Source organism: Salvelinus alpinus, chromosome 10 (genome assembly GCF_045679555.1).
Source record: "Salvelinus alpinus chromosome 10, SLU_Salpinus.1, whole genome shotgun sequence".
Classification (NCBI taxonomy): Eukaryota; Metazoa; Chordata; class Actinopteri; order Salmoniformes; family Salmonidae; genus Salvelinus; species Salvelinus alpinus.
The window spans coordinates 13997455-14022094 of record NC_092095.1 but is presented as its reverse complement, the minus strand read 5'-3'; the positions used below and the strand labels follow the sequence as shown (position 1 = coordinate 14022094).

The window sequence follows — 24640 nt, the reverse complement described above, 5'->3', positions numbered from 1 at the left end:
AAAATGTTAACCAGCCATCTCAGCCAGATGCGCAAACAACCGCATCATTTAAGCTACACATTCGAACGGTCTGATCTGAACGAGCGCATGCATGCTCACTCTACATCTAACACAAGCAAAGTTCACAGCACCTTATTCACTCAGTCTCTATACATGCGCATACATTTATATTTAATACCATTCCCCAAATTACACATACATGCAAATTCATTGAATTTAAAAGTTCTTTTGTATTTACTGGTTTCATTTTAGGAAATTTGAAAGAGAGACTTACGTGGCGCTCCTCTCGCTGAGACAGTATCTCTGAAACAATCTTACACAAACATTTCAACTATTGTAAGAACTTGCTTACCGTCTAGTTGGGCGGCCACCTCTGTTTGTTTAGATTGTCCAAAGAACCCATCATCAGCCAAGAACGTCCCAGTCCCTATCAGCTCCTGGCAAGCTCGCCAATTATGTCGTGGAAAATCATTTTCAAATACAACGCTTACCAGAACTTTTAAAATCAAACATGCTCTTTATTACAACTGTACAGCCCACTGGCATGTCCCCGCGGAACACACCCCGCGGAACACACACCGCTTCCCAACCCCGGTTCCAACATTTATACATAAATAGCATATGGGTCCACCCCATATGCAAATAAGCATACTTCCCCTAATTCTTCCTGCCATCATTATCTTTTTAGTTCAGGCTTCCTGCTTGTTCACGCCTACTAACGCCCATTATCTGCTTTCAGTTAAATTATAATAGTGGCCAGACCCATGCTTGTCTTAAAAATAATCTATGTCCATCTACCCTCTAGGCCTATGACTCAACCCTGTATTTAATTCAATGCCCCAGCATGTTCTCTGGTATGTCCTTATTGGAATTGGCAGACTCTATGTCTCTTCTTATCATTAGTGTCCAGTTGCCTTAAGCATATTTCTCTGGTATGTGTGCTTTTAGTGGAATGTGTAGACTATAAGTCTAGTGTGTCCAATTGTTTTAGGTGCCCATGTGTCTGGTCAGTCTGTCAGCACAATGGAGAAAATAAGAGGGCCAGAACGTCTCTTAGTATATCTCCATTACCACAGTCTCATGATCAACGTGAACATGTGGTTCGTTACTTTAATGTTCAGCTGTCTTATGTCTTTATATGTTATCCATGTGTCTTATGTTACTACTACAGAGATTAGGAAGTGCAACTCATTTTGTGGGCAGTGTGCGCGTAGCCTATCTTCTCTTGCTCACTGAGTCTGTACATAGTCAAAGCTTTCCTTAATTTTGGGTCAGTCACAGTGGTCAGGTATTCTGCCACTGTATATTCTCTGTTTAGGGCCAAATACCATTCTAGTTTTCTCTGTTCTTTTAAATAATTATTTTCAATGTGTCAAGTAATTATCTTTTTTTTTTTTCATTATTTGGTTGGGTCTAATTGTGTTGCTGTAAAGGGGCTCTGTGTCTGTTTGTGAACAGAGCCCCAGGACCAGCTTGCTTAGGGGCTCTTCTCCAGGTTCACCTCTCTGTAGGTGATGGTTTTGTTATGGAAGGTTTGGGAATTGCTACCTTTTAGGTGGTTGTAGAATTTAATGTCTCTTTTCTGGATTTTGATAATTAGTGGTATCGGCCTAATTCTGCTCTGCATGCATTATTTGGTGTTTTACGTTGTACACTGGGGATATTTTTGCAGAATTCTGCATGCAGAGTCTCAATTTGGTGTTTGTCCTATTTTTGCAGAATTCTTGGTTGGTGAGCGGACCCCAGACCCCAGAATGTTCTATAACTGATTCAAGTATTTTTACAGATCCTAATTGGTATGTTCCTTTTAAAGCCATAGAAGGCCCTTCTTGCCTTGTCTCTCAGATCGTTCACAGATTTGTGGTTGTTACCTGTGGCGCTGATGTTTAGGCCGAGGTATGTATAATTTTTTGTGTGCTCGAGGGCAACGGTGTCTAGATGGAATTTGTATTTGTGGTCTTGGCAACTGGATCTTTCTTGCAACACCATTATTTTTGTCTTACTGAGATTTACTGTCAGGGCCCAGGTCTGACAGAATCTGTGCAGAAGATCTAGGTGCTGCTGTGGGCCCTCCTTGGTTGGGGACAGAAGCACCAGATCATCAGCAAACAGTAGACATTTGACTTTAGATTCTAGTAGGGTGAGGCCAGGTGCTGCAGACTGTCGTAGTGCCCTCGACAATTCGTTGATATATATGTTGAAGAGGGTGGGGCTTAAGCTGCATCCCTGTCTCACCCCACGGGCCTGTGGAAAGAAATGTGCGTGTTTTTATTTTAATTTTAACCGCACTTGTTGTTTGTGTACATGGATTTTATAATGTCATATGTTTTTCCCCCAACACCACTTTCCATCAATTTGTATAGCAGACTTTCATGCCAAATTGAGTCCAAAAGCTTTTTTGAAGCCAACAAAGCATGAAAAGACTTTGCCTTTGTTTTGTCTGTCAATTAGGGTGTGCAGGGTGAATACGTGGTCTGTTGTACAGTAATTTGGTAAAAAGCCAATTTGACATATGCTCAGTACATTGTTTTCATTAAGGTAATGTACAAGTCTGCTGTTAATGGTATTGCAGGGGATTTTCCCAAGGTTGCTGTTGACGCATATCCCACCGTAGTTATTGGGGTCAAATTTGTCTCCACTTTTGTGGATTGGGGTTATCAGTCCTTGGTTCCAAATATTGGGGAAGATGCCAGATCTGAGGATGATGTTAAGTTTACGTATAGCCACTTTGTCTGTATATTTTATCATTTCATGTAGGATATCATTAACACCACAGGCCATTTCGGGTTGGAGGGTTTGTATTTTGTCCTGTAGTTCATTCAAAGTAATTGGAGATTGGAGTCTTTTAATATCTGATTCTAAGATTTGTATTTGATCATGTACAGTTGAAGTCGGAAGTTTACATACACTTAGGTTGGAGTCATTAAAACTCGATTTTCAACCACTCCACAAATTTCTTGTTAACAAACTATAGTTTCTTCAAGTCGGTTAGGACATCTACTTTGTGCATGACACAAGTAATTTTTCCAACAATTGTTTACAGACAGATTATTTCACTTATAATTCACTGTATCACAATTCCAGTGGGTCAGAAGTTTACATACACTAAGTTGACTGTGCCTTTAAACAGCTTGGAAAATTCCAGAAAATGATGTCATAGATTTAGAAGCTTCTGATAGGCTAATTGACATCATTGAGTCAATTGGAGGTGTACCTGTGGATGTATTTCAAGGCCTACCTTCAAACTCAGTGCCTCTTTGCTTGACATCTTGTAAAAATCTAAAGAAATTAGCCAAGACCTCAGAAAAAGAATTGTAGACCTCCACAAGTCTGGTTCATCCTTGGGAGCAATTTCCCAATGCCCGAAGGTATCACGTTCATCTGTACAAACAATAGTACGCAAGTATAAACACCATGGGACCACGCAGTCGTCATACCGCTCAGGAAGGAAATGCGTTCTGTCAATCCCAGAACAACAGCAAAGGACCTTGTGAAGATGCTGGAGGAAACAGGTCCAAACGTATCTATATCCACAGTAAAACGAGTCCTATATCGACATAACCTGAAAGGCTGCTCAGCAAGGAAGAAGCCACTGCTCCAAAACTGCCATAAAAAAGCCAGAATACGGTTTGAAACTGCACACAGGGACAAAGATCGTACCTTTTGGAGAAATGTCCTCTGGTCTGATGAAACAAAAATAGAACTGTTTGGCCATAATTACCATAGTTATGTTTGGGGAAAAAAGGGAGAGGCTTGCAAGCCGAAGAACACCATCCCAACCGTGAAGCACGGGGGTGGCAGCATTATGTTGTGGGGGTGCTTTGCTGCAGGAGGGACAGGTGCACTTCACAAAATAGATGGCATCATGAGGAAAGAAAATTATGCAGATATATTGAAGCAACATCTCAAGGCATCAGACAGGAAGTTAAAGCTTGGTCGCAAATGGGTCTTCCAAATAGACAATGACCCCAAGCATACTGCCAAAGTTGTGGCAAAATGGCTTAAGGACAACAGAGTCATGGTATTGGAGTGGCCATCACAAAGCCCTGACCTAAATCCTATAGAAAATTTGTGAGCAGATCTGAAAAAGTGTGTGCGAGCAAGGAGGCCTACAAACCTGACTCAGTTACACCAGCTCTGTCAGGAGGAATGGGCCAAAATTCACCCAACTTATTGTGGAAGGCTACCCAAAACATTTGACCCAAGTTAAACAATTTAAAGGCAATGCTACCAAATACTAATTGAGTGTATGTAAACTTCTGACCCACTGGGAATGTGATGAAAGAAATAAAAGCTGAAAGAAATAATTATTTCTACTATTATTGTGACATTTCACATTCTTAAAATAAAGTGGTGATCCTAACTGACCTAAGACAGGGAATTTTTACTAGGATTAAATGTCAGGAATTGTGAATACTGAGTTTAAATGTATTTGGCTAAGGTGTATGTAAACTCCGACTTCAACTGTATATGTTTTTGCTAATTTTTCTTTGTTATAGTCCAAGTCCCTGGGCCTGGAAATGGTTGATCTCCCCCTCTAGGATGGAGAAGCTGTCATCGTTAAAGTATGGGGATTCTATTTGGGGGATGTAGGTAGCACACATGAGGAAATTTCTCTGTTGAGAGAATTTCCATATTAATTTCTAGCCAGATGTAAAATGTTCCTATTTTGACTCATTTAAGAGAGTGGGTTAGGTCTGCCCTATAACAAATTAGCATACCACCTGAGTTTCTTCTCTGTTTCATACCTGGTAGAGACAGACCCAAACAGTGGGTCTGTCTCCTCTATACCACCACCTGGTAGTTTGCTCTCTGTAACCTAGAGGGCAAGCAGTGGGTCCATCTCCTCTATATCATGTTTATTGTAGGATGACAATGTCTGTATTTCCAGTTTCTTTGATCAAAATAACTTTTTTCTGAAACTTGTCAGTCTATTCTTGTTCTGAGAAATAAAAAAAAATCTTTTTTTTTCTTGATGAAATCTGGGTTCCTGCTCTTTAGGATAAAGGCAGATGACCTCAGTCAGACCTTGTATATTTTAGGATGAGATAGTAAAAGCTTTGTGTTCCATAGTGTCTAGTGTTGTTTTGTGTGGTTTAGGCCCGGACCATTACAGTAGGTGTGAGCAGAGCATGTTGAGCGTCTGATACATACCTCTTAGGTCGCAGGATGGGACTTGGGAGGGTGTAGAAGTGGGGGTTGGGCCTGTTGCTATGTCCACAGCCTGGGCATTGAGCGGCTGTCATGTTGAGGTCCTTGCTGCGCCCTGTGTTCCCGGAATCGCCTCTTCACGGTTGACGTTGAGACTGGTGTTTTGCGGGACCTATTTAATGAAGCTGCTAGTTGAGGACTTGTGAGGCGTCTGTTTCTCAAACTAGACACTAATGTACTTGTCCTCTTGCTCAGTTGTGCACCGGGGCCTCCCACTCCTCTTTCTATTCTGGTTAGAGAAAGTTTGCGCTGTTCTTTGAAGGGTTTTCTAATGATCAATTAGCCTTTTAAAATTATAAACTTGGATTAGCTAACACAACGTGCCATTGGAACACAGGAGTGATGGTTGCTGATAATGGGCCTCTGTACGCCTATGTACATATTCCATAAAAAATCAGCCGTTTCCAGCTACAATAGTCATTTACAACATTAACAATGTCTACACTGTATTTCTGATCAATTTGATGTTATTTTAATGGACAAAAATGGTGCTTTTCTTCCAAAACAAAGGACATTTCTAAGTGACCCCTGTCTTGTGAACTGTAGTGTACATGTTTGTGTGGGTTTCTGTGTGTGTTGTAGGAACTCCAACGGCTGGAGACCATCCTGTCTTTGTGTTCAGAGCTGGGGCGATCGGAGCAGGACAGGGAGAAGGGTGTTGGTTCTAGTCCAGGTACCGGTCTAGCCGACCTTCAAAAGATCAACCGGGAACTAGAGAAGCTCCAGGTCTCTGACGACAAAGAGCCAGTATCCGTCTTCTTCGACTTAACCGTTGACAGAAATGGTACCGGCTCGGAAAACAATTATTATGGTAACGACAACGAGCGTCAGGTCGGACAGCGATGGAGCAGCGATCCCCGTGACAACAGGGCGGAATCGCCCGTCGTCACTCTACGAAGCTCTGCCTCCTCGCCCACCCCGCATCTACCGAGGACCAATCAGGTGAGACTTCTTCACTTTCTCACGCTCTCTCTTTCTCCACTTTCAGCCAACCTACCTGTCTCTCTCTCTCTCTTTCTCCACTTTCAGCCAACCTCCCTGTCTCTCTCTCTTTCTCCACTTTCAGCCAACCTCCCTGTCTCTCTCTCTCTTCCTCCCCTTTCAGCCAACCTCCCTGTCTCTCTCTCTCTCTTCCTCCCTTTTCAGCCAACCTCACCATCTCTCTCTCTTTCTCCACTTTCAGCCAACCTCCCTGTCTCTCTCTCTCTCTTCCTCCCCTTTCAGCCAACCTCCCTGTCTCTCTCTCTCTTTCTCCACTTTCAGCCAACCTCCCTGTCTCTCTTTCTCCACTTTCAGCCAACCTCCCTGTCTCTCTCTTTCTCCACTTTCAGCCAACCTCCCTGTCTCTCTCTTTCTCCACTTTCAGCCAACCTCCCTGTCTCTCTCTTTCTCCACTTTCAGCCAACCTCTCTCTTTCTCCACTTTCAGCCAACCTCCCTGTCTCTCTCTTCCTCCCTTTTCAGCCAACCTCACCATCTCTCTCTCTTTCTCCACTTTCAGCCAACCTCCCTGTCTCTCTCTCTCTCTTCCTCCCCTTTCAGCCAACCTCCCTGTCTCTCTCTCTCTTTCTCCACTTTCAGCCAACCTCCCTGTCTCTCTTTCTCCACTTTCAGCCAACCTCCCTGTCTCTCTCTTTCTCCACTTTCAGCCAACCTCCCTGTCTCTCTCTTTCTCCACTTTCAGCCAACCTCCCTGTCTCTCTCTTTCTCCACTTTCAGCCAACCTCTCTCTTTCTCCACTTTCAGCCAACCTCCCTGTCTCTCTCCTTCTCCACTTTCAGCCAACCTCCCTGTCTCTCTCTTTCTCCACTTTCAGCCAACCTCCCTGTCGTTCTCTTTCTCCACTTTCAGCCAACCTCCCTGTCTCTCTCTTTCCCCACTTTCAGCCAACCTCCCTGTCTCTCACTCTCTCCACTTTCAGCCAACCTCCCTGTCTCTCTCTCTCTTTCTACCCTTTCAGCCAACCTCCCTGTCTCTCTCTCTTTCTCCACTTTCAGCCAACCTCCCTGTCTCTCTCTCTCTTTCTCCACTTTCAGCCAACCTCCCTGTCTCTCTCTCTCTTTCTCCACTTTCAGCCAACCTCCCTGTCTCTCTCCTTCTCCACTTTCAGCCAACCTCCCTGTCTCTCTCTTTCTCCACTTTCAGCCAACCTCCCTGTCTCTCTTTCTCCACTTTCAGCCAACCTCCCTGTCTCTCTCTTTCCCCACTTTCAGCCAACATCCCTGACCTCTCTCTTTCTCCACTTTCAGCCAACCTCCCTGTCTCTCTCTCTCTCTTTCTCCACTTTCAGCCAACCTCCCTGTCTCTCTCTCTCTCTTTCTCCACTTTCAGCCAACCTCCCTGTCTCTCTCTCTCTCTTTCTCCACTTTCAGCCAACCTCCCTGTCTCTCTCTCTCTCTCTTTCTCCACTTTCAGCCAACCTCCCTGTCTCTCTCTCTCTCTTTCTCCACTTTCAGCCAACCTCCCTGTCTCTCTCTCTCTCTCTTTCTCCACTTTCAGCCAACCTCTCTCTCTCTCTCTCTCTCTCTCTCTCTCTCTCTCTCTCTCTCTCTCTCTCTCTCTCTCTCTCTCTCTCTCTCTCTCTCTTTCTCCACTTTCAGCCAACCTCCCTCTCTCTCTCTCTCTCTCTCTCTCTCTCTCTCTCTCTCTCTCTCTCTCTCTTTCTCCACTTTCAGCCAACCTCCCTGTCTCTCTCTCTCTCTCTCTCTCTCTCTTTCTCCACTTTCTCCCTCTCTCTCTCTCTCTCTCTCTCTCTCTCTCTCTCTTTCTCCACTTTCAGCCAACCTCCCTGTCTCTCTCTCTCTCTCTCTCTCTTTCTCCACTTTCAGCCAACCTCCCTGTCTCTCTCTCTCTCTCTCTCTCTTTCTCCACTTTCAGCCAACCTCCCTGTCTCTCTCTCTCTCTCTCTCTCTCTTTCTCCACTTTCAGCCAACCTCCCTGTCTCTCTCTCTCTCTCTTTCTCCACTTTCAGCCAACCTCCCTGTCTCTCTCTCTCTCTCTCTCTTTCTCCTCTTTCAGCCAACCTCCCTGTCTCTCTCTCTCTCTCTCTCTCTCTTTCTCCTCTTTCAGCCAACCTCCCTGTCTCTCTCTCTCTCTCTCTCTTTCTCCACTTTCAGCCAACCTCCCTGTCTCTCTCTCGCTCTCTTTCTCCACTTTCAGCCAACCTCCCTGTCTCTCTCTCTCTTTCTCTCTTTCTCCTCTTTCAGCCAACATCCCTGTCTCTCTTTCTCCACTTTCAGCCAACCTCCCTGTCTCTCTCTGACACACAGATATACGTAAGGTGCTACTGCTGCCCTTCCTTTGTCTCTGAGTAAACCTTAATTAAGCCTTGTTAAATGATTGACAGGAGGCAGTGTTCACCTGGCAACCTGTTAGCAAGACCTCAGGTCAGGTAGTCCTTACACAAGCTTAATAACAGCCTTTACGAAGCTTCATGTAGCGTCTCATGACTTAATACGAGTTAAAGGAGAGAGAGATAAGAGTGGTAGAGAGAGAGATCCCCTCTCACCATAAAGTATTACAGAGGAAAACACACACAGGCCCTGGCCACGTCTCAACACCTCCTTCTACATTGCTTAGTTCTGTTGTGGAAACTCCTCTGGAATCTGACTTACTCTACCATTTAGCGGCCACATATTTTATCTACTCGCAAAAAGGTCTTATCTTCTTAGACCTCCACAACAAGCTTTAGAGGTCAGGGTCGTTTGCTATAGTGAATTGGTCTTCTATTTACCGTGTCAGAACCTGGAGGTGCTGGATACTGTATTTGAAGTTGGGTTTCTGTGCAGCTGTGAGAGCAGGTCACAGGAGATGTGAGTGTGTGTGGACAGCTAAATCCAACCAATGAAGATATCACGTTAACATGTCTATGTCTATGACCACAGTTTATTTTTCCCTTGTTCTGGACGACCTGTAGTGGGTGCAGGCTTTTGTTCCTGCTCAGCACTAACACGCATTATTCAATTAATTATCAAGATCTAGATCAACTGAATCAGGTTTGTTCTGGGCTGGGAACAGACAACAGCACCACCAATATCTCTCCAGGACCGGGGAATAAAGAACATAGCATAGATTCCATTGTGAGAGTGTGATGTCATCTTTAGGCGCTGGCGGAGGAGGGACAGCGGAGGAAGGAAGTGACCCGTGTGGAGGAGGAGAGGATCCAGGTGCTCAACAACATGGACAAGCTGGAACAGAAGATCAAAGAACTGGATAACCAGATGGATGAATCACTCAGAGAAGTAAGGAGGGATGGGGGAGGGAGGGAGGGAGGTATAGGGGGAGGGAGATGTAGAGAAAAAGTTGGGTAGAAAGAGGTGAGAGAGACATACTTACTGCCTCTCCATCCAGGTAGAGATGGACACACTCACTCTCTCTCTCTCTCCATCCAGGTAGAGATGGACACACTCACTCCCTCTCTCCATCCAGGTAGAGATGGACACACTCACTCCCTCTCTCTCCATCCAGGTAGAGATGGACACACTCACTCCCTCTCTCTCCATCCAGGTAGAGATAGACAGGCTCACTCCCTCTCTCTCCGTCCAGGTAGAGATGGACACACTCACTCCCTCTCTCTCCATCCAGGTAGAGATGGACACACTCACTCCCTCTCTCTCCATCCAGGTGGAGATAGACAGACTCACTCCCTCTCTCTCCATCCAGGTAGAGATGGACACACTCACTCCCTCTCTCTCCATCCAGGTAGAGATGGACACACTCACTCCCTCTCTCTCCATCCAGGTAGAGATAGACAGGCTCACTCCCTCTCTCTCCATCCAGGTAGAGATAGACAGACAGACTCACTCCCTCTCTCTCCATCCAGGTAGAGATGGACACACTCACTCCCTCTCTCTCCATCCAGGTAGAGATGGACACACTCACTCCCTCTCTCTCCATCCAGGTAGAGATGGACACACTCACTCCCTCTCTCTCCATCCAGGTGGAGGTTGAGGGTGCCTTGGTGCAGGCTGAGCAGGAGGCGGAGCTAACAGCTCTGCAGCAGGAGAGAGATGCTGTGGAGACACTCGACACCAAGATGGCCGTCATGGAACAACAGGCACCGGACCAGAAGACTCAGGTGTGTGTCTGTTGTAACACTGAGTCAACTGGGTTCACTAGGGGCAACTGAACATAAGGGAGGGAGAGAGAGAGTGACAATATGGGTGGGTGGGTACGTGCTGTTACATGGAGTTTGTGGTGTCATAAGCACTGTGTGCAGGCAGTAGTGGAAAAGTACTCAATTGTCATTCTTGAGTAAAAGTAAAGATGCCTTAATAGAAAAGTAAAAGTGAAATTCACCCAGTAAAATACTACTTGAGTAAAACTCTAAAATTATTTGGTTTTAGATATTCTTAAGTATCAAAAGTAAAAGTATAAATCATTTAAAATTCCTTACCAGACGGCACCATTTTCTAGTTTTTTGAAATGTACAGATATCCAGCAAGCTCCAACACTCAGACATCATTTACAAACGAAGCATGTGTTTAGTGAATCCACCAGATCAGAGGCAGTAGGGATGACCAGGGATGTTCTCTTGTGTGTGAATTAGACCATTTTCCTGTCCTGCTAAGCATTCAAAATGTAATGTACTTTTGGGTGTCAGGAAAAATGTAGGGAGTAAAAAGTACATCATTTTCTTTAGGAATGTAGTGAAGTAAAAGTAAAAGTTGTCAAATATAAATAGTAAAGTACAGATAACCCCAAACAACTACTTAGGTAGTACTTTAAAGTATTTTTTACACCACTGTGTGCATGATATTATGTGGCTCACATTACATATCAAGCTGAACACATACATACAGTACATTGCTTGGCATGTGACTATATGACTTGGTATGTGTAAATCCCTGTCATGCTGTCTCCGGTCCAAATATACAGCTGGTAATTCACAACAGGGACATGTGGTTTGGTAAGAAGAATGCCCCTCTCCCCACAGGTGTGATTACTACCTCTGAGGGTTTAGAGCTTGAGGTAGTCACGTCATACAAGTACATAGGAGTATGGCTAGACGGTGCACTGTCCTTCTCTCAGCACGTATCAAAGCTGCAGGCTAAAGTTAAATCTAGACTTGGTTTCCTCTATAAACTAACCCTGATTCAGGTGACCATCCTACCCATGCTAGATTACGGAGACGTAGATTATAGATCGGCAGGTAAGGGTGCTCTCAAGTGGCTAGATGTTCTGTACCATTTGGCCATCAGATTTTCCACCAATGCTCCTTATAGGACACATCACTGCACTCTATACACCTCTGTAAACGGGTCATCTCTGTATACCCGTCGCAAGACCCACTGGTTGATGCTTATTTATAAAACACTCTAAGGCCTCACTCCCCCCTATCTGAGATATCTACTGCAGCCCTCATCCTCCACATACAACACCCGTTCTGCCAGTCACATTCTGTTAAAGGTCCCCAAAGCACACACATCCCTGGGTCGCTCCTCTTTTCAGTTTGCTGCAGCTAGTGACTGGAACGAGCTGCAACAAACACTCAAACGGGACAGTTTTATTTATTCAATCATGGACACTGACAGTTGTGGCTGCTTTGTGTGATGTATTGTTGTCTCTACCTTCTTGCCCTTTGTGCTGTTGACTGTGCCCAATAATGTTTGTACCATGTTTTGCACTGCTACCATGTTGTGTTGCTACCATGCTGTGTTGTCATGTGTTGCTGCCATGCTATGTTGTTGTCTTAGGTCTCTCTTCATGTAGTGTTGTGTTGTCTCTCTTGTCGTGATGTGTGTTTTGTACTATATTTATACGTCATTTATTTTGAATTATAATTCTTTTAAATCTCAGCCCCCGTCCCTGCAGGAGGCCTTTTGCCTTTTGGTAGGCCATCATTGTAAATAACAATTTGTTCTTAACTGACTTGCCTAGTTAAATAAAAAATAAATAAAAAATAAATAAAAATAAGTAGCGTTCACTGCCCTGTTTTATCACACACACATACACAGGGGTGTGGGGGTGTGTTAAAGTGAGGTTCGACTAAAGGATCAATGACAAGAGAATGAGGTGGGGTTGGATGGACGGTAGAAAGTGTGTGTGTTCGCACCCTCTCTGGGTTGTGTTCAGGCCTATTCCGGAGACTTCCATTAACCCTACAACTGGCAGATATATGAGAATTTAACTACACGCCCAATGAGACGGAGGGAGAATAAGAGGAGACTGAGGGAGAATAAGAGGAGACTGAGGGAGAATAAGAGGAGACTGAGGGAGAATAAGAGGAGACGGAGGGAGAATAAGAGGAGACGGAGGGAGAATGAGAGGAGACGGAGGGAGAATGAGAGGAGACGGAGGGAGAATGAGAGGAGACGGAGGGAGAATGAGAGGAGACGGAGGGAGAATGAGAGGAGACGGAGGGAGAATGAGAGGAGACGGAGGGAGAATGAGAGGAGACGGAGGGAGAATGAGAGGAGACGGAGGGAGAATGAGAGGAGACGGGGGGAGAATGAGAGGAGACGGGGGGAGAATGAGAGGAGACGGAGGGAGAATAAGAGGAGACGGAGGGAGAATAAGAGGAGACGGAGGGAGAATAAGAGGAGACGGAGGGAGAATAAGAGGAGACGGAGGGAGAATAAGACTTAATAAGATTTGGTGTTTGCAGGTCTGATGAGAAGAAGAGCAGCTAGCCTGTTTCTGCTGTGTCTGGTCAGATAGCCTGTTTCTGCTGTGTCTGGTCAGATAGCCTGTTTGTGCTGTGTCTGGTCAGATAGCCTGTTTATGCTGTGTTGAAAACCTCTTTCCCTCTCATAATAACTCTCATCACCCCCAACCAACCATTGTATCAGTCCTCCCGGTCTTCCCTGCCCTCTAGTCCATCCCTCCATCCAGCTCTCCAGATCACTGTAACACTGGATTAACTCTGCTTCCCTTCTCCCATGAACGCTATATCCTGCTCTCTTCCTCTCTGTCCTGTGTGTTTATACCTAGGCGTATGCACATGCTTGTCGTTCATCCGTGGTTGTGTGTCCTCCACTGTGTGTCCTCCACTGTGTGTCCTCCACTGTGTGTGTGTGTGTGTGTGTGCTTATGAGTATGCCAGGTGCGTGTCTCTGCAGACTGAGAGGACTAGAGTAGAGCAGTTGTCTCAGGGTAGGTGACTCTACAGACTGAGAGGACTAGGCTAGAGCAGCTGTCTCAGGGTGTGTGTCTGCAGACTGAGAGGACTAGGCTAGAGCAGCTGTCTCAGGGTGTGTGTCTACAGACTGAGAGGACTAGGCTAGAGCAGCTGTCTCAGGGTGGGTGTCTGCAGACTGAGAGGACTAGGCTAGAGCAGCTGTCTCAGGGTGGGTGTCTCTGCAGACTGAGGACTAGGGTAGAGCAGCTGTCTCAGGGTGGGTGTCTGCAGACTGAGAGGACTAGGCTAGAGCAGCTGTCTCAGGGTGGGTGTCTACAGACTGAGAGGACTAGGCTAGAGCAGCTGTCTCAGGGTGGGTGTCTCTGCAGACTGAGGAATAGGGTAGAGCAGCTGTCTCAGGGTGTGTGTCTGCAGACTGAGAGGACTAGGCTAGAGCAGCTGTCTCAGGGTGGGTGTCTCTGCAGACTGAGGACTAGGGTAGAGCAGCTGTCTCAGGGTGTGTGTCTGCAGACTGAGAGGACTAGGCTAGAGCAGCTGTCTCAGGGTGGGTGTCTGCAGACTGAGAGGACTAGGGTAGAGCAGCTGTCTCAGGGTGGGTGTCTCTGCAGACTGAGGACTAGGCTAGAGCAGCTGTCTCAGGTTGGGTGTCTCTGCAGAGTGAGGACTAGGCTAGAGCAGCTGTCTCAGGTTGGGTGTCTCTGCAGAGTGAGGACTAGGCTAGAGCAGCTGTCTCAGGGTGGGTGTCTGCAGACTGAGAGGACTAGGCTAGAGCAGCTGTCTCAGGGTGGGTGTCTCTGCAGACTGAGAGGACTAGGCTAGAGCAGCTGTCTCAGTGGGTGTCTCTGCAGACTGAGGACTAGGCTAGAGCAGCTGTCTCAGGGTGGGTGTCTGCAGACTGAGGACTAGGCTAGAGCAGCTGTCTCAGGGTGGGTGTCTGCAGACTGAGAGGACTAGGCTAGAGCAGCTGTCTCAGGGTGGGTGTCTCTGCAGACTGAGGACTAGGCTAGAGCAGCTGTCTCAGGGTGGGTGTCTGCAGACTGAGGACTAGGGTAGAGCAGCTGTCTCAGGGTGGGTGTCTGCAGACTGAGAGGACTAGGCTAGAGCAGCTGTCTCAGGGTGGGTGTCTGCAGACTGAGGACTAGGGTAGAGCAGCTGTCTCAGGGTGGGTGTCTCTGCAGACTGAGAGGACTAGGCTAGAGCAGCTGTCTCAGGGTGGGTGTCTCTGCAGACTGAGGACTAGGGTAGAGCAGCTGTCTCAGGGTGTGTGTCTGCAGACTGAGAGGACTAGGGTAGAGCAGCTGTCTCAGGGTGGGTGTCTCTGCAGACTGAGAGGACTAGGCTAGAGCAGCTGTCTCAGGGTGGGTGTCTCTGCAGACTGAGGACTAGGGTAGAGCAGCTGTCTCAGGGTGGGTGTCTCTGCAGACTGAGAGGACTAGGCTAGAGCAGCTGTCTCAGGGTGGGTGTCTCTGCAGACTGAGAGGACTAGGCTAGAGCAGCTGTCTCAGGGTGGGTGTCTCTGCAGACTGAGAGGACTAGGCTAGAGCAGCTGTCTCAGGGTGGGTGTCTCTGCAGACTGAGGACTAGGCTAGAGCAGCTGTCTCAGGGTGGGTGTCTACAGACTGAGAGGACTAGGCTAGAGCAGCTGTCTCAGGGTGGGTGTCTCTACAGACTGAGAGGACTAGGCTAGAGCAGCTGTCTCAGGGTGGGTGTCTCTACAGACTGAGAGGACTAGGCTAGAGCAGCTGTCTCAGGGTGGGTGTGAGCTGGGTCAGTACACACACTCTTCCTGCTAAAATGAACAACTTCCGGTGACACACACACACACACACACACACACACACACACACACACACACACACACACACACACACACACACACACACACACACACACACACACACACACCTGCTCCTACCTGTTCACCCCTGCTTCTCCTCTAGGTCCTCCTCCTCTCATTTGCCTACAGGATTATCTCTACTTGTCTCCCTCTTCCTCCTCCATTTCCTCCTCTTCTCCTGTCAGTCAGTTTCAGGATGGGTCACAACATGTCCTTCAGCTCCACAGACTCTCTGCCTGCTGATGGGTAGTAGCTGTTTTTTGACAGGATGAGGAAACATGGTTTATAGCATGTTTGGTGAGAGCATGCCTTGATTTGGTTGTATGTGTGACTGAATGCTCTCTCCCTCATGCACAAAATAGGGAGTAAACAGTGTACACATAGGAACAGCCAAGATGTTACAACACAATCTGACAAAATGTGTGTGTGTGTGTGTGTGTGTGTGTCAGGACTCTGAGGTGCTGGAGGCTGAGACAAAGCGTTTTAAGGACCTGGAGGACCAGCAGATGGAGAGAGAGAGGCGTCATGATGAGGAGAAGGAGACAAGCACACAACACCTTGTCAGAGAGATCACTGACTATCAACTCAGCACCGTCACACGCAAGGTACGGTGTGTTTGTGTTAGAGTATGTGTGTGTTGAACTTTGTGTGTTAAACTGTGTGTGTTCCCAGGAGAGGCTGGTGACCCTGAAGAAGCAGGCGGACCTGATTACCCAGCAGGCTCAGCAAGAGAAGGATAGCTTTCTGAAGGAGAGGACCAACCTGCAGATGATGCTGCAGAGGGTATGAACGCATGGTTTATGTATGTGTACATTTGTGTGTGTTTGATTTCAGTCCTACTTGCATTTTAAAGTTTCTCTCTCACTTGCTCTCTCTCTCTCTTTCTCACTTGCTCTCTCTCGCTCTCGCTCTCTCGCTCTGTCTCTCTCTCTCTGTCTCTCTCTCTCTCTGTCTCTGTCTCTCTCTGTCTCTGTCTCTCTCTCTCTCTCTCTCTCTCTCTCTCTCTGTCTCTCTCTGTCTCTCTCGCTCTCTCGCTCGCTCTCTCGCTCTCTGTCTCTGTCTCTCTCTCGCTCTGTCTCTCTCTGTCTCTCTCTCTCTCTCTCCCTCAGGAGAAAGAGAACCATGCCTCTCTGGAGAGGAAGTATGCTGACCTCACAGGAGGGCGGCACTTCCCTCTCAGTCCTATCAGTCTCAAGGAGGTATGTTTGACTATTGCCTAGCAACCGTCTCCATTCCCGCCGATTTTCCCCCTCGCCTCAGTCTCCTCCTCTCTCTCCTCCTCCTGTCCCCTAGGATACGGCGTTGCTGGCTGACGTGTGACGGTCTTCTAGCGACCAGTCCCGTGACCACGCCCCTTCCTCTCTTTCTTCTCTTATCCTTCCTGCTGACCTGCTGGTCCTCTCATCCCTCCTTTCCTCTCTTGCCATAAAGAGTGCTAAGGTACCACGTCCTCCCTCCATCCTTGTCATTTAAAGCTGAGATCCGCGATAGGCGAAACAGGGCCACTGGCCGACCCAGGGCATTTGTTTTCGTTTTGAGGAAATGGGCAGCCAGCATCGCGGTAAAAATACATTGGATCTGCTATTCTATCCATTGAAATGATGTGCATGTCCGAGAGAAAGTTCTGGTATATCATGAGGTTTTATGAAGCACTTTGTAGAGGCCATTTTAGAAACACGTCCTCCTTCTCTCGTCTTTCATTTATACAGTGATAATAACACATTGCACCGGTAACAAACAGGCCTGTTCCTATTGTTTATGTTTAGCATTCAATGTCAATGTGAAACTAATGGAAGATGCTTAACCTGAACAACAGTACAGCTCTGCCTCTGATGCTATAGGTTCACTAACCAAACTAACAACACGTTTGAACATGGCTCAATCTCTCTCGTTCTCTCTCTCAATTCCTCTTATTCTTTTCCCCTCTTTCAATCTCCACCTCCTCCCCTCTGTCTATCACCACTTTTGTCCTCCTCTCATCTTCCCCTCTACCCTCTCATTCTCTCCCCCCTGTTTCCCTGATGGTATTTTCCAGGGCTATGTCACAGTCAGTGAGATCTATGAACTTTACTCTCAGCTGGGGGGGGGGGGGGCCCTAGTCCCACCCCTGTTCTGGCCAATCCCTCCCCTGATCCTGAGCATATCCCCTCCCCTGATGACATCACCCAAAAACCAGAGGATGATGAGGTGTGCGCGTGTGTGTGCGCGTGTGTGTGTGTGTGTGTGTGTGTGTGTGTGTGTGTGTGTGTGTGTGTGTGTGTGTGTGTGTGTGTGTGTGTGTGTGTGTGTGTTTGAGCGAGGGTAGTTTGGAGGTGGATGACACTATTGCCTTTCTATTCTTCTTGATTTATATTTTGTTCGCTGTAGGGCTGTCCCCGACAACAACAAAAAAATTATGTTCTTTCGACCAATCGATCGGTGGAAATGTTTAAACGTGTATTTTTCGATATACAGTACCAGTGAAAAATTTGGGACACACCTACTCATTCAAAGGTTTTTCTTTATTTTTACTATTTTCTACATTGTAGAATAATAGTGAAGACATCAAAACGATGAAATAACACATATGGAATCATGTAGTAACCAAAAAAATTGTTCTTCAAAGATTCTTCAAAGTAGCCTCCCTTTGCCTTGATGACAGCTTTGCATGCTCTTGGCATTTTTTCAACCTGCTTCATGGGGTAGTCACCTGGAATGCATTTCAATTAACAGTGGTGCCTTGTTAAAAGTTAATTTGTGGAATTTCTTTCCTTAATGTGTTTGAGCCAATCAGATGTTTTGTGACAAGGTAGGGTTGGCATACAGAAGATAGCCCTATTTGGTAAAAGACCAAGTCCATATTATGGCAAGAACAGCTCGAATAAGCAAAGAGAAACAACAGTCCATCATTACTTTAAGACATGAAGGTCAGTCAATCCGTAAAATTTCAAGAACTTTGAAAGTTTCTTCAGGTGCAGTCGCAAAAACCATCAAGCGCATGATGAAACTGACTCTCATGGGGACCGCCACAGGAAAGGAAGACCCAGAGTTACCTCTGCTGCAGAGGATAAGTTCATTAAAATAACTGCACCTCAGATTCCAGCCCAAATAAATACTTCAGAGTTCAAGTTACAGACACATCTCAACATCAACTGTTCAGAGGAGACTTAATCAGGCCTTCATGGTCGAATTGCTGAAAAGAAACCACTCCTAAAGGACACCAATAAGAAGAAGAGACTTGCTTGGGCCAAGAAACACGAGCAATGGACATTAGACCGGTGGAAATATGTCCTTTGGTCTGATGATTCCAAATTTGAGATTTTTTGTTCCAACCGCCGTGTCTTTGTGAGACACAGAGTAGGTGATTGGATGATCTTCACAGGTGTGGTTCCTACCGTGAAGCATGGAGGAGGAGGTGTGATGGTGCTTTGCTGGTGACACTGTCAGTGATTTATTTAGAATTCAAGGCACACTTAAACAGCATGGCTACCACAGCATTCTGCAGGGATACACCATCCCATCTGTTTTGCGCTTAGTGGGACTATCATTTGTTTTTCAACAGAACAATGACCAAGAAGGAGAGTGATAAAGTGTTGCATCCACATTGTTCTCAACACCAATATGCTGGTTAACTTAGCTATTATGCACATAGCAACATGGTCTAGGAAAAGACGCCAATTCAACAGCACACTGGTGTTTCAGAACCGCGGACAGCGACCGCTATCAAACGTGGGAGAAAGAACATTTGTTATACAATAATATGATTTTTATTAGTGTTGAACCATTGTCCTTAACCATACACAATTTCAGTAGCACGTCTTAGAGTGATGGACTGTTCCATCCCCACGGCCTCCACAATCGATCAGTCCACTCAGACAGGAGCCAATCAGACAGGTGTCTTGTACACCATGATATTTACTTGTTTTTGCTACTGCTCGACGAAGGAAATCTCTGTCGACCAACAGGTTATGGACCAAACATTCGACCAGTCGAGTAAATCGGGTCAGCCCTAGTTCCCTTTCTCTGATGGTGTTCCTCTCATCCTCTTAACGCCCTGTCGCCCCTCCTCTCCTGTTGACTGGCCTTCTTCCTCGCCCTGTCGCCCCTCCTCTCCTGTTGACTGGCCTTCTTCCTCGCCCTGTCGCCCCTCCTCTCCTGTTGACTGGCCTTCTTCCTCGCCCTGCCGCCCCTCCTCTCCTGTTGACTGGCCTTCTTCCTCGCCCTGCCGCCCCTCCTCTCCTGTTGACTGGCCTTCTACCTCGCCCTGCCGCCCCTCCTCTCCTGTTGACTGGCCTTCTTCCTCGCCCTGCCGCCCCTCCTCTCCTGTTGACTGGCCTTCTTCCTCGCCCTGTCGCCCCTCCTCTCCTGTTGACTGGCCTTCTTCCTCGCCCTGCCGCCCCTCCTCTCCTGTTGACTGGCCTTCTACCTCGCCCTGCCGCCCCTCCTCTCCTGTTGACTGGCCTTCTTCCTCGCCCTGCCGCCCCTCCTCTCCTGTTGACTGGCCTTCTTCCTCGCCCTGCGCCCCTCCTCTCCTGTTGACTGGCCTTCTTCCTCGCCCTGCCGCCCCCCTCTCACCAAAACCCCTTCTGTTCATTGGCCGGAGGACATGGCAACCTATCGTGACCCCCTCCCCTCCCCGACTCTCCTCCTCCTCTACCTGTAAATAATCACTGCCACAACAGGCAGGTGAAATCTGTGTGTGTGTGTTGTGTGATTCTGAATATTGTATGTGCATGTTCAGCACTTCCGTTCGCTGGAGGAGAGGAAGAGGTCAGTGAAAGAAGGCGGGGCCCACCTGAGTGACACGTTACCCAGGAAGAAGACCACTGTCACCCCTCAGTTCAGCTGTGTTACACTGGGACACAGCATGCTTAACAAGGTACACACACACCACACACACACACACGCGCATGCACACACACACGCGCATGCACACACACACGCGCATGCACACACACACGCGCATGCACACACACACACGCGCATGCACACACACACGCATGCACACACTCACACACGCATGCACACACACACACACCATCCCCTTTAATCTCCCTCTCGCTGGTCTTCCACAGTCCCAGCAGCCCCAGGTGCAGAGTTGTAACTGTGTCAGTATTCTACCAAGGGCCATGTCTGTCTCCAGCAATACAGATACACGCCGTCTGCACAAGGGTGAGGACACACACACACACACACACACACACACACACACACACACACACACACACACACACACAGTCTGTCACACCACCGGTGATCCTCTGGACTAGATACTGTACAGTAACACAGTTTACATTATAAGGCTTCAACACATAGGATGGATCCTCAGATTGTGTGTCTGATGGGTAGATAGGAGCATGATATTTTATTTGTTTGTGGAGATAGTTGAGGAGCGGTAGAAGATGCTTTCTGCTGTTGTGAAGCATCCATTTATACAGTAGGTCCCAGTACCCAATGGAGAATGTGTGTGTGTGTGTGTGTGTGTGTGTGTGTGAGATTGAAGCCTGTCCTATGGGCCAGGTGTCTCTGGCCCTCTTGCCTGATGGTATCAGGGTTCCTGCGTGTGTGTGTGTGTGTGTGTGTGTGTGTGTGTGTGTGTGTGTGTGTGTGTGTGTGTGTGTGTGTGTGTGTGTGTGTGTGTGTGTGTGTGTGTGTGTGTGTGTGTGTGTGTGTCTCTGTGTGTCTCTGTGTGTCTCTGTGTGTGTGTCTCTGTGTGTCTCTGTGTGTGCCTATGTGTCGACTCGCCATCTCTGTTTGTGTGTGTGTGTCTTTCCTGTACCCAACTCTAGAACTATATGGTGTGTTATTCCTGTCATAGTGACAGTCAGGGTGGAGGTCCACTAGTGTATTATTCCTGTCATAGTGACAGTCAGGGTGGAGGTCCACTGGTGTATTATTCCTGTCATAGTGACAGTCAGGGTGGAGGTCCACTAGTGTATTATTCCTGTCATAGTGACAGTCAGGGTGGAGGTCCACTAGTGTGTTATTCCTGTCATAGTGACAGTCAGGGTGGAGGTCCACTAGTGTATTATTTCTGTCATAGTGACAGTCAGGGTGGAGGTCCACTAGTGTATTATTCCTGTCATAGTGACAGTTAGGGTGGAGGTCCACTAGTGTGTTATTCCTGTCATAGTGACAGTCAGGGTGGAGGTCCACTAGTGTATTATTCCTGTCTTAGTAACAGTCAGGGTGGAGGTCCACTAGTGTATTATTCCTGTCATAGTGACAGTCAGGGTGGAGGTCCACTAGTGTGTTATTCCTGTCATAGTGACAGTCAGGGTGGAGGTCCACTAGTGTATTATTCCTGTCTTAGTGACAGTCAGGGTGGAGGTCCACTAGTGTGTTATTCCTGTCATAGTGACAGTCAGGGTGGAGGTCCACTAGTGTATTATTCCTGTCTTAGTGACAGTCAGGGTGGAGGTCCACTAGTGTGTTATTCCTGTCATAGTGACAGTCAGGGTGGAGGTCCACTAGTGTATTATTCCTGTCATAGTGACAGTCAGGGTGGAGGTCCACTAGTGTATTATTCCTGTCATAGTGACAGTCAGGGTGGAGGTTCACTGGTGTATTATTCCTGTCATAGTGACAGTCAGGGTGGAGGTCCACTGGTGTGTTATTCGTGTCATAGTGACAGTCAGGGTGGAGGTCCACTGGTGTATTATTCCTGTCATAGTGACAGTCAGGGTGGAGGTCCACTAGTGTATTATTCCTGTCATAGTGACAGTCAGGGTGGAGGTCCACTGGTGTATTATTCCTGTCCTAGTGACAGTCAGGGTGGAGGTCCACTGGTGTGTTATTCCTGTCCTAGTGACAGTCAGGGTGGAGGTCCACTAGTGTATTATTCCTGTCATAGTGACAGTCAGGGTGGAGGTCCACTAGTGTATTATTCCTGTCATAGTGACAGTCAGGGTGGAGGTCCACTGGTGTATTATTCCTGTCCTAGTGACAGTCAGGGTGGAGGTCCACTGGTGTGTTATTCCTGTCCTAGTGACAGTCAGGGTGGAGGTCCACTAGTGTATTATTCCTGTCATAGTGACAGTCAGGGTGGAGGTCCACTGGTGTATTATTCCTGTCATAGTGACAGTCAGGGTGGAGGTCCACTGGTGTGTGGTCTATGATTTGCTCCGGTTGGACTTGTTCACTTGCTGTGTTTTGTGGCCCATGAAGTTGTGGCTTTATTTTTTTGGACAATATATGTCTGGATTTTGTTATGAGGAACTTTCGGTTGTGGTTATTTATTTTTACCGGTTTAACTGTGGCTGGTCTGTGTGATCAGAGGGAGGGGCAGTGGTCTGTAGCGTCCAGTCAGACTGTGGCCCCTGAGACGGGGAGCGGTCATGGAGAGCAGCGCTCAGCGCATGGAGGGTCAAACACAGGTAACGGATTATTACACATCAATTAACATAGGTAATAAACACTGTACCTGTGGAGCTCTCTCTCATTCCCTCTTTCTCTCACTATACTGTCCGTGCTTTCTGACCCTGGGTGGTCCAGGTCAGGCCACGCGTTCCAACATGTACCTGGACAGTGACAACGGCCAAGCTTACGACACCATGAGCATGGACAGCTTGGACTCCATGGACACCAGCGTCTCTGTCTGCTCACCTGACAATGTCTCCTGGTAGGTGTGTGTGTGTGTGTGTGTGTGTGTGTGTGTGTGTGTGTGTGTGTGTGTGTGTGTGTGTGTGTGTGTGTGTGTGTGTGTGTGTGTGTGTGTGTGTGTGTGTGTGTGTGTGTGTGTGTGTGTGTGTGTGTGTGTGTGTGTGTGTGTGACAGAGAGGGAGGATACATAAAGATTTGTTATTGTAAGTGTCCATCTTCACCATTAGGCCAGTGACACCATCTCAATTCAACCCATGTTAAATTCAGGCTGTAACACAACAACATGTGGAAAAGGTCAGGGGTGTGAATACTTTCTGAAGGCTCTGTATGTCTTTGTGTGTGTTCCATGGGAAGAACAAGTCTTGTGCTGCATCGTTCCCAGACCGTAGAATGTGTTTGTGTGTGTTGCAGTGCCAGCACGTCTAATGTGACCAGACTGGAGGAGATGGAGCATCTACTGAGACAGGCCCAGGAAGAGAAGAACCGCCTCATAGAACACAAGGTAACACACACACACACACACACACACACACACACACACACACACACACACACACACACACACACACACACACACACACACACACACCCACACCCACAGAACTCCGAGATGTGTTAAGTGTGTGTTGTGTCTGGAGCAGGAGCAAGAGATGGAGTCGTGCAAACAGGCTCTGGAGGAGGAGAGGAGGAGGGAGCATCTGGAGAAACGACTGCAGGAGGAGACCAACAGACGACAGAAACTCATTGATAGGGAGGTGAAACTACGGGAGAAACAGAGAGCACAGGTAAGAGAGAGAGACAGAGAGAGCGAGCGAAATAAAATAAAAAAATATATATAAGTCAAGAGAAAACAGTAGCTCTCCAGGATTATAGGGTTGGTGACCATTTGGGTAACCTTTAACCCCTGTCCCCTCAGTCCCGTCCTCTGACGCGCTACCTGCCGGTGCGTAAGGATGATTTTGACCTGCGGGCCCATATAGAGTCAGCGGGCCACAGCGCTGACATGTGTTTCCACCTGTCCGTCACGGAGAAGATTTGTCGAGGATTCCTGGTCAAGATGGGGAGATTGATCAAGACCTGGAAGAAACGCTGGTTCGTCTTCGACCGCGATCGGCGAACACTCTCCTACTTCTCAGGTAACACTGGATGGTGACCGTGGAGTGTCAATAACGCACACTTTTCTGATGTGTGTGTTAACAACAACTCTGTGTGTGTTTTGTATGCGCTGCAGACAAGCACGAGGCCAAGCTGAAAGGTGTCATCTATTTTCAAGCCATAGAAGAAGTTTACTACGACCACTTAAAGAAGGCACACAAGGTACATGTTGCTCTGATAGTGAGTCTATTTATTCTGATCTAGGTCGGCCTTTTCAAAATGGTTCAACTTTCTCTCTCACCTTACTCTTCCCCTCCTTCCGTGCCCCCCTCTCCCCCCTCCAGAGTCCTAACCCCTGCCCCTCTCTCTCTCCAGAGTCCTAACCCCTGCCCCTCTCTCTCTCCAGAGTCCTAACCCCTGCCCCTCTCTCTCTCCAGAGTCCTAACCCCTGCCCCTCTCTCTCTCCAGAGTCCTAACCCCTGCCCCTCTCTCTCTCCAGAGTCCTAACCCGTGCCCCTCTCTCTCTCCAGAGTCCTAACCCGTGCCCCTCTCTCTCTCCAGAGTCCTAACCCGTGCCCCTCTCTCTCTCCAGAGTCCTAACCCGTGCCCCTCTCTCTCTCCAGAGTCCTAACCCCTGCCCCTCTCTCTCTCCAGAGTCCTAACCCCTGCCCCTCTCTCTCTCTCCAGAGTCCTAACCCGTGTCCTTCTCTCTCCAAAGTCCTAACCCCTGCCCCTCTCTCTCTCCAGAATCCTAACCCCTGCCCCTCTCTCTCTCCAGAGTCCTAACTCGTGCCCCTCTCTCTCTCCAGAGTCCTAACCCCTGCCCCTCTCTCTCTC

At 47.6% G+C, this 24640-nt stretch overlaps 1 protein-coding gene across 1 annotated transcript in view; it reads left to right on the top strand.

Annotated features, from left to right (window-relative positions):
- Positions 1–24640, top strand: part of LOC139531436 (pleckstrin homology-like domain family B member 1) — an 82220-nt gene that overhangs the window by 51419 nt on the left and 6161 nt on the right. The window contains exons 8-20 of the mRNA XM_071327884.1: positions 5794–6153; positions 9314–9451; positions 10150–10287; positions 15577–15732; positions 15800–15910; positions 16237–16326; positions 19848–19985; positions 20182–20278; positions 22601–22727; positions 23120–23210; positions 23350–23493; positions 23625–23844; positions 23940–24025. Coding sequence (XP_071183985.1) covers positions 5794–6153; positions 9314–9451; positions 10150–10287; positions 15577–15732; positions 15800–15910; positions 16237–16326; positions 19848–19985; positions 20182–20278; positions 22601–22727; positions 23120–23210; positions 23350–23493; positions 23625–23844; positions 23940–24025 — 1896 coding nt within the window. The remainder of the gene's footprint in view (positions 1–5793; positions 6154–9313; positions 9452–10149; positions 10288–15576; positions 15733–15799; positions 15911–16236; positions 16327–19847; positions 19986–20181; positions 20279–22600; positions 22728–23119; positions 23211–23349; positions 23494–23624; positions 23845–23939; positions 24026–24640) is intronic.